Here is a 10,564-nt window from a genome sequence, read left to right as displayed (position 1 = left end):
GGATCTGAGGGCAAATCTTTGCATCCTCAGCATTCTTCTTGTTACTCTCTTTCATCCGCTTGAAGTACTTGTTGATGGTTAGCAATTTGAACATAAAAAGTTATCAAGACACGTTATACTTGTACAAATTGGAATCTACTGCATATTGTTATAAACAGAAATAACAGGTAATATCTGACAGTTCGTTGAAAAGCATGCCCAGTATTTTGCACCCACAGAAAGGAGGGTGAAATTATTACTGTCACTAGATGATCAAAGCAAACATATCTTCTTTGGAGAAGAATTCAAGCTATGAGAGTTGATGTCCAAGACAAGGAAAGCAAAACAACATATTATGTAACCCTACCAATAAAAATAATAATATAAACATGACATGTTATAAGAAAAAGTATAGTGAAATGATGGAAGGTGACATTTTTTGCACATGGTGAAGAAACAAAAACATAAACATAACATAAATACAAAAAAAAAAGGGATGTACGTCAAGCCACACATGAGTACATGACGCAATTACAATCAGAGATGTCAATGGCAAGACAAGGACAGAGACCACTACCCTTCACTTCAGGGGTAATCATTTAAATAAGATGCCGCCGAAAAAGCTGGACACCTGAATCGACTCACCGTGCCCCGACAAGGGACAACGACATGGGAACCCCTGCTTGATAATTGGTTGGTGTTATACATTGGTGCTTCCTTACTCATAAGGAAGGCTATGGTGGTGCTATTAGAAATCGAGCTGGACAGATAGCAATGGCTTACTATGGGCGTTCTAACAACCACTCAACATTCTTTTCTAAAAAGCTTGCTGTTTGTGAGGGTATAGAGGTTGACATTCCTCTGAAATGCAAACATTATTTTTACAAACAACCAGACTACTCAATGGAGAAATCCTCCCTTCATGAAATTAATTGTATGGGTAAATCAAACAAGATCCTCATATCATCTTCTGATAACATACTTATAAGCATATTTCCAGGGAAGCCCATAGAGTGGCCGACCAATTAGCTACATTTTCTGTTGTTTGTAAACCCTTTTGGGCATATCCAGCTCATTTCTAATGATGCTAATGCCACTTTGTACATTAAATGACTTTTTATTAATAAAATCAGGTTGGGAAACATCCTAAACTCTTACACTAACTAGTAAAAACAAGCTAGACCAAAAGCCCTTATCACATAAACTGAAAACAAAACAAAATAAAATCTACCTGGGGTTGGGGTTTAACCCATTCTCCATCAACCCAATCAACAGGAACTCTCAGCATCTCAGCTCCAAAATCAACTTGTTCTTTTCGAAAAGAGGAAAATAAACAGTATACCTCCTAGGCAACTTATCATGAACTTTAAGGATTAAACCTTTCTTCCACCCATTATTATAAAAAGCGTCAACTTGTTGATAACACTCATAAACGACCTCATTTGGCATTTTAACTGGTAATGGTCTTATAGAACAAGGGTTAACAAATTTCCGATGTGGTTTTCTTGTTCCATGTTCATCACTTGCCAACAACTTGTCATACTCAACAAATATCCATGTCTTAGCTTTTCTGTTTGGAAACTTTATTATCTTTCCAGTATACCATGTATCTTTATACCCTTCATCTTCTCCTCTAAGTTCTACTTGTTGCATTTCCTTAAACCCTGCTTCTTCCATTATCTTTTCTTCTTGATCACTTCACTGTCTCTTGGGTTGGTTTGAATGAAAGTGACAAGAATGTGGTAAAGTGGGTAAGCGTGAAATGAGAAGGGATGCAGTGTGTTTAAGAGGAATGTGATGGAGAAAAGAGGAAGCAGCTGGAAATGCTACCAGTTTTAAGTAAAAGCCATTTTTATGAAAGAGTTCTGAGAGTCTGCGACATGTTATTTTGGTGTTTTGACTGTTAATGTCCAAAATGACCCTGGTTTTTGTTTTAAGTAATCAATTAAAAATCTTATTAACGTAAGTACGAAAACAATGCACAAATATAGTCGTTCCATGCTGCCATGTGTGACTGTAAAAATGGGTTGGATTAGTATTATCTATTGTGATGTTTGGACTTGATGTACAATCTTTGATTTAGCTGAACAGATTTTTTTTGGGCAAATGCGGGAGCGTGGTATTTTTAGTCGAGGCTTGTGACTTGTTTGACTTGTTTCAACTTTAAAGTGATGCCTGAAAAGGATATTCGAGTAGGGCTCTGGTCATCCAGCTATTTGTGTCCAGTACCAGGGTGCTCAAGCTCGGCGATGAGAGTCTAGCTCAAATTTTTATGAAAGACGTTATTGGAACATAGACGACGTATGTGCGCTGAGGATTAAACAGCAAATTTTTTTTGCAGGAAGTTAACTTGGTATATCTTATTAATACTCAAAACTTAAGCCACTAACAAAGCGATATCTTATTAATACTAACGGAGTTTTGCAAAGAACTATCAAGTTCAACCTGGGAAATCAATGTTCTTATCATATTCTATGCTTGAGAAGAGTAAGAGAACCCGAGGAAAAAGCATACATGAAAGGCAGCAAAAAAAAAGTTAGCTGAAATGCAAGAATCAATAGACTATCATATCATATGCTCTTTTTGGAGGGAAATATCAAAATCCAAACGCAAAACGCAAATACAGGTTGGAATTCCTAATTTATCTTTCAAAGAAGTGTTTTCAAGTTTTAAACAGAGAGCTGTATTGCACAAGCAGGGGTATTCTAGGATACACAAAATTAGACGCGTTTGAGATATTACTGTGGGTCTACCATCTCATTTCCTACCCTTGACTGCTGAACCATTTCCTCATTGATCCACTCGATATGGCACCTTAACTCATTTTGGTTGAATGCTCTCCTATTGCTCTGATGCTGGAACTGGACCGTGTACTTGTTACAGGGAAGAACTTCAGTAATTACTCCGCTCCACCAGCCAAAATAATAATAAAAAAAAACATATACTTTATCAGCCACATAGAAAGGAATTCCTCTGAAATTCTCAGGAGGGGAAGGTCGAATATGTTTAGCATGCACAATATCTCTCAAAAGCCCTGCTGCAACACTTAATCTCAAGCTATTATACGGAACGAAGAACGAGTCACTCTTGGTTTTCTTGATTACTGTTACTGGGAACCATGCACCACAGCAGTGTTAATCAGGAAGGCTGACTTCTACTTGTGTTCCGTTGGTAAAGCTTGGCTCAGCTGCCTTCTACAAAGAATTGAAGTGCAATTTTGTTACTAACCATGAGGAATTAGGTTTTCATGATTGGTGTGGAGATCATAAAATTTGAACAAATATATCAACCTTCTACTTAAACATGGACCTCCTTCACAAGGAGATTGAGTGTTTGACTTCGCCAAGTGCTGTGAAACAAAGACTGAGAATACATGTGATGCCCGATCGGTTTAGGATTGCTCGATTCAGGTATAACAATGACGAAACTATTTTAGAGCATTAATAGTTGACGATACGGCCTTTAAGGAGGACGTATCGAATAGCTGGCTCTATATTATCAAATCATCAGGTTGGTAATAAACTACAGGCTGACGAAAGTATTACATTAAATAAGCACAGGTGATCTTAAGCATAAAGAAGAAAGAAGGTTATCAGTGGGGAAAAGGAAAAGTTCTCACATAACAAAGGATAAATTACTATATTTCTATACATGTCTTTAGAAGGCATCTGAAATCAAGATACACCCATGAAAATCCGGTTTCGTTCGACAGTCTACTTTAATAAACATATGTAGGCATTCCGTGTACCAGTGATTTGCACCATCTCAAGTCAAGTCTTAGTCTGCTCTTCCTGGAGTGACTCTAGAGCAGGGCGTGAAGAAAAATGTCAAAATGATAAAGGGCCTAAAGCCAACTAAAATGGGTTTTCATATTTTGATTTAAGGAAACATTTAGTAGCAGTTCTATCATTACAATTTCTTCAGTTGCTATTTGGTATAAACGTCATGAAGAGAATAGCCACTCTAATTTATGTGCTCTCATGGGCATTGTCGCTAACAATCTATAGTTTGATTTCAAATTTACTGCAACATTAATTTTCGTACACTAACTCACGTAGTATCCCCAAGGAGCATATCTTGGTTCCAGACCAATTCCTACAGACTATTCTTTGCACACACTCTTCCTAGTTCCTACAGCAATTTCTTCTGACACGCATGAGCTTAAGGACTAATATTATTAGTAAAGATTTAATCAACATATGTAAGCATTATGTGCAGAGATTGTCTACACCAAAATGTCAAAGTGATGAGGGACGTATCATACGTATTTTCCTAAGCTGAAAAAGAAAAGAGCAAATTTCTGCTATGATAAATTGAGATTCGGAGAAGGAAGATCTGCACACTCTTTTTAATGCCGATAATGATGGAGCACTATTTCCTTCTTCAAAGAACCATTGTTCACTCGTTTGATTGTCTTCCATATTCTCGCCATTCTTGTTCTTTTTCTTCTTTTCTGCTTCTGACTGAGGAGGTTTTAGCGGTTGCAGTGCATGCAAGATCGTTTGAGGGCTTGGTGTGGCAGAACTCGGAGTTAGCACCATGGGATCTTTTTGCTTATTATACTCAACTAGAACGTTGGTCTTACTTGTTCCATTTATTAATATTTTTATGATCTTTGCAGCATACCACTTGTCTTTAAACCCTCCTGCTTCTCTAACAAACTCCATTTTTTGGTCTTACTTGTTCTTGGGGTCTGATTTTAAGTACAATCCTCTTTTGTTTTGATGCTCATCATTCTCGTCCTAGATCACGTTTGGAATAAGCCTTGTATTCTTTTATTTGTTTACTTGCTGGTGGGGCTTTGGTTGCGGTGCCATCAACTGTCAAGGGAGTGGCCAATTTAGAGCATCATCAACGCCCGTTGTTATAATTGGCTGTGAACCGTCAGCGTTTTTTGGACGGCTGTGACAAATCAAAATTTAGTACCAGCCAATTTGATTTCGTTTTATGGACGGCAAAACTTTTTTTACTTGTCGAATGAAGACTGTGTTTTTGAAGTTTTGTAATGACCACACATATGATAGGCACACGCGTATAAGCCTCAGCTTTACTTACAGCAATAGCGTATAGCGTAAAAGTGACAGAGAGGCTGACTGCTATACCTCTTTATAGAGAATGGTCCGAGTAGTTTTATACGTTTTGACTTACTTTTGGTGATAAGTGTAATGAACAAAACAAAAATTCTATTTTACTTGCTCTCGTGAGCAGTGTGGCTAATAATCTAGGTTACATGGACACGCCATATTTTGAAATAAATCTGTGTCGGATACGTATCCACGTGTCCGTGTCGGACACATATCAGACACACATTGTATGTGATTTACCTCAAATTTTGTTATTTTACCGTGTCAGACACTTTGTATCCGTATCCAATATAGATACACCTATCTATGTCGATCTAACTTAGCTAATAATCTTTCCTATCTGTCTGTTTCAATAGTAATTAATCACCATGAAAAATAATATGTCTCACCTAAAAATATTAGTGAGTGTACATGATACAACCGTTCCTTAACACTGACATGACCAACATGCATGTCCAAACAAATATCTCTAGAAAGTGGTCTGAAATCAAATCTACCAAGGGGAATCAGGTTGAATAAGACAGTCGACTTTAATAAGCATACATAGGCATTCCATGTACCAGTGGTTTGCATCATCTTTAATCAAGTGTTACTCTGATCTTCCTGAGAGTGCCTCTGCTTTTCAGCCATTCCTAAGTCTTTTTTTTTCAGCCATTCCTAACACCAAGTTAAATTGATTTCAGCTTCACCTGCATAATTTCCATGTTTTCATTTGTAATTACATTTAGTTTGTCTTCCCATGTTATTTGGTATAAGTGTCATTAACAAATGTGCTGTAATATTTCACTTGTTTTAGTTTCTTTTCTAGTTACTGCAATCCTAACTTTCATGTAGTCACTCACTACAAAAACTAATATATATTTACTAATAATGTTAGTAACTCAACATGTGTTTTAGTCCTTACGCTCATGTGTGTTGGAAGAAATTTTTAGAGAGGATGTTAATCCTTAAATAGACTAGGGGGCAGCTAAGTCAAGATCCTAGAAGTATTACATAAATAAGTACAGGTGATCTTAAGCGTAAAGTTGAGCTCCTAGAAGAGAGAAGGTCATCAGTGAGGGAGAAGAAAGTTTGAAATACCTAACGGTTATAAGTACTGCAAAATTGTTTAATTTAATATGGTCTTTTAAATGGAACCTTGCCCAAATGAACTTTACCAAACTTTGCAGTCTCTTGTTACCACTACCATCAACCACTTGAGAAATCCCCACTGGTGATGTGGATGTTGAATTTGTTGTTGTTGTGGGTCTCTTTCTCTTCTTATGCTCATACCGACCATCTTTTACTCACAGATCTTGAAGCAAACAAATTCTCCTCATAAGCAGCTCTCAATCGTCCAATCATAGAATCAACAATGACAAGGCCCTAGTATTACCAAACTGATTTAAATTCTTCAAAAAGTAAATAACTTCACCATCACTACATCTTTTCTGCAAACACAAATGCCACATATTAATGCCTACTAACTGTTTGAGAAAAGTTGTCTATGAAAAATAAGATTGCAGTCAGTTCCTCCAACAAAGCATAATCAAGTTGATCCTCGGTTTTTTGTTGGCCAGGTTCTCTCGTTTCTCGTGTGAGAGATTATAGAAACATTTTATATATATTGGCGAGTTTGACCACGTGGTCGTGCATTAAGGTTAGGGGCCGTTTGTCTTTTGGATACCTTTTATTATTATGTATCAAAAATATTATTTCCAAAGTATAAATAAACCATAGATTCTTAATTTTCTTAATTGCAACTGTTACATTCTAATATTGCACCACTAAATTAATCAGGATTTGAGTTTAATCTCCCTGGTTAACAATTGGGTCCATTAAAACCCCCTCAATTCGTAACAACTCACAAAATCTCCCTCCTTTTTATAAAATATAAAACTGACAAAAATACCCCCACTTAACAGACCCGTGATTCATTCTATTTTCTCTCTTCCTTCTCACTTTCTTCTTTCTAGCTTTTTATATCTAAAATATCTTCTCCTGCCAGTCTAAATTCACGTAGTACATGAGAATAAAGTGGACGAATCATCAACAAAAAATATGAAAGCAACAACAGAGAAAAAGAAGAACTCGATCTACAATTTCGAAAAAACTAAAAATCTAAACAAAAAAATCAAACCTTTAAGTTCTAGACGAGATGGAGATAAAATTGAGAAGATGGCTGTTCCAAAAACTACAGTGAACAAACCAAATCTGGTGAGAATCTTCAACCTTTAATAATATTTTTATAAATTTGTATGAAAAATTAAAATGAATTTTCATGAGTTAGTTTGTAAATATGAATTTACATTTGTTTAGTGATTTTATTATTTGTTTAGTGATTTTACTATGTATTTTATAGTTTTCATAGTTTTGCAATTTCAAGTTTGGATTTATTAAACATTTTTAAGTTTGTGTATGGAGTAGTTTTAGTATGCATTTTTATATTTTTGTAGTAGTTTTTATTCTGCATTTGTAAATTTGCGTAGTATTTTTACTATGCTTTTTTATGTTTATGTATTGTATGGTGATAGTTTTACTCTGTATTCTTTTAAATTTGTGTAATAGTTTTACTATGCATTCTTAAATTTGCGTAGTAGTTTTACTTTGCATTTTCATGTTTGTGTTGTAGTTTTACTCTGCAATTTTAGATTTGTATAGTACGTATAGTAGTTTTATTATGCATTCTTTATATCTAGTAGTTTTACTATGCATTTTTAAATTTGCGTAGTAGTTTTACTTTGCATTTTCATGTTTGTGTTGTAGTTTTACTCTGCAATTTTAGATTTGTATAGTACGTATAGTAGTTTTACTCGATCTGCATTTTTAAATTTGTATAATAGTTTTACTCTGCACTTTTAAATTTGTATGGTAATTTATTTATGCATTTTAAAGTTTGCATAAATAATCTTTGTTATTAATTGGTTTTTTCTCATTGTAACAGAATGTAAACAAGCATAAGTCATACAAGACCTTTAGAGCTTCCGCATTACCTACGGTTGGTCTTGTGGCAGATTTTGAAAAAAGGCTTGGAGTTGATTATATATATATATCACAACAAAGAAAATGAGATCCAAAAGAAGAATGCAAGAAATGAGGAGTTGATTTTTGTTTAATCAGTTCTTGGTGGATTTGTTAGATCTTTGATATAATAACTACAATTGTTAGAATTATGGATGTAAAAAGGCTAATTTGGCTTAATGTGTGTTGGTAGATTATGTAATGAGAATCTGTTTTATCTTTTTAGTTGGTAAAATAGTTGGGTTTGTTCTGTTTAAGAAATATATACCGTGTAAAAATAATTTTGCAAATGTTATAATCGATCTGTTTTCTCTATGAAAATATAACTTTTCATAGGTCAAGTTACTGTGTAAATTTAAATTTACATAGATCAGTTCTGTCGGATATCAGTTGTAGTAATCTACTGTGTAAAAATATATTTTAACATGTCGTATAAAATTACATGAGTTCATTATATCAGATGTTAGATTAGTCAATTTCAAAGAAATGTTATGTGAAAACAATTTATCATGCATAGTTTCTTATTTGTTTGCAGACTTGTAAACACACTCTTCTAAATTTAAATTTTTATAGATCAAGTTACTATGTAAATTTAAGTTTTCATAGCTCCAGTGACTATGTAAATATAGTTTTACATATATATGACTATGTAAAAATACATTTGCATATATTCTGTTAGGCGTCGGAAAATTTTCAATTCCAAAAGTTACTATGTAAATTTAAGTTTTCATAACTCCAATGACTATGTAAATATAGTTTTACATATATATGACTATGCAAAAATACATTTATATATATTATGTCAGGTGCCAACTGGTGTTCCCAATTCATTCTCTATAAAAGCTCGGGCTTTACGTTAAAAAGGGGAACTCTATCCTGCAATATCATATGAAAACCACTTCAAATTACTTGAACAAAATCAACGATAAGACATACCCAGTAATTTAACTACAAATGATTGTGGTTCATACAATTGTATTCTACATGAGCATTTCCACAAATACACTACCAAAGAATAAGTAGATTCAACTTCTCCTCCGGTCCCCCACTCAATTTTGTATCTATAAAATGGTTATCTGTAAACCCATTTTTTGTCACAATGAAATCGGTGTTCTTTTTTAGTGTAAGGATGAAGAATCTTTGTTGTTTGTCTGCTTTATCAGAGAGGTGTTCTTCAATGTAAGGATCTCCAGTTAATTTAAGGGTTTGATTTAATGAAAAGGGTAGAATGGAAAATAGAAAATTTCAGGAGATAAGAATTAGACCGCAAATTGCTCATAATCTGAAAAACAGGGAGGTTAATTAGCAAGGTGTAAATAATAGGGAGGTTATATAGGTATGTTAGTGAGGGAGGAGTTTATATATAACCGGACTGGATTGAGGGGGCTGACGCCCATTTCTTGCTAAATTAACGGTTCCGTTAAATAAATTAATTTACATAATATTTTTTGTTGTTAATTGAAAGCCCATCAATTTGGTTAAATTAATGCTATTACTTTTGCAAAATACTTAATTAGTATACTGTACAGTATGGGGGCGTGAGCAGAGAATTGAAAAGGCGTGGAGAGGGAGAGGGTGGAATGGAGAGTAGAGAGGAAGAGAGAGAGGGAGAGGAAGAGGGAGAGAAGAGACGAGGACAGACAGAAACCAACCACATAACATTTTGGCCACAGACCCCCCTTCGGCCCAGAACGTTCGCTCCGCTCACTTAATTACCTATCAATAAATAGATTTTACTACTATGAATTCTTTAGTCCAAATGTAGTCATTTTCAAGATGGCTTCCAAAACCAAAATTGAAAGGCTTAATATGGGTTTATGTCCAAAGTGCTTGTACAGGTTAGTTATTTTGCTAGGTATATTTTTTTGTGTAGATACATATAAACTTTGTGTAATAAAAATGGGCTGGGGATACGCAAGGTAGCTGCTTAAGTCATGATATGGTACTGGCTGTCTGTAGCTTTTGTATTTGAGCATGCATAACCGTGGAGGCGTAGATGGGCTAACGGGCGTGTAGTTAACTTAAGCAGATCATTTCTTATACTATAGTACAGTCAGAGAAGTTGTAACCATTTATTAGTCTGAAGGTTTTGTACTTAATTTCTTTGAAAATAAGAAGTAAAAGAACTACAAAACATCTAAAAGAGCTCTAGCTAGAAAACTAAGCCAATTTTTCATAACATTAGCTGATATGTCATGTATGCCCATCTTTTCTCCTTTGTTTATTTAGCATAAGCTCAGTGGATGGTTATCATGTTTCTTCATTGTTCCCACAAAGGAAAGCAATCGAGGTCATACTTGTCGTGTTGATCAACTTGTTCACACCATAGGAGAAATCCGGCTTAACCTTAATTTTTTTTCGGGTTAGGCATACCCTCACCTGTATTAAAATCAAGAACTTCTTACATAGACAAGTTCACTGGCATCCTCTTTTACATAGGCATATAAATCATTATCTAGAGGATGCCCAAATTGGACCGTACAAATGTTATTTTCCTACGC

The 10,564-nt window shown here is 34.8% G+C and overlaps 1 protein-coding gene across 1 annotated transcript; it reads right to left on the bottom strand.

Annotated features, from left to right (window-relative positions):
* Positions 1-1,260: 1,260 nt before the first annotated feature.
* Positions 1,261-1,656, bottom strand: LOC147499443 (protein AGENET DOMAIN (AGD)-CONTAINING P1-like). The gene has a single exon (XM_086563476.1). It carries the CDS (start codon positions 1,654-1,656, stop codon positions 1,261-1,263), a length of 396 nt encoding a protein of 131 aa, XP_086419602.1.
* Between the last annotated feature and the right edge of the window lie 8,908 nt (positions 1,657-10,564).

This window comes from Coptis chinensis, chromosome 5, assembly GCF_015680905.1.
Source record: "Coptis chinensis isolate HL-2020 chromosome 5, ASM1568090v1, whole genome shotgun sequence".
NCBI lineage: Eukaryota > Viridiplantae > Streptophyta > Magnoliopsida > Ranunculales > Ranunculaceae > Coptis > Coptis chinensis.
This window is presented reverse-complemented; position numbering and strand designations above follow the sequence as displayed.

What these genes read in the sequence shown, in the direction of transcription:
- LOC147499443 (XM_086563476.1), bottom strand. Translation starts at nt 1,656, where the DNA reads ATGGAAGAAGCAGGGTTTAAGGAAATGCAACAAGTAGAACTTAGAGGA.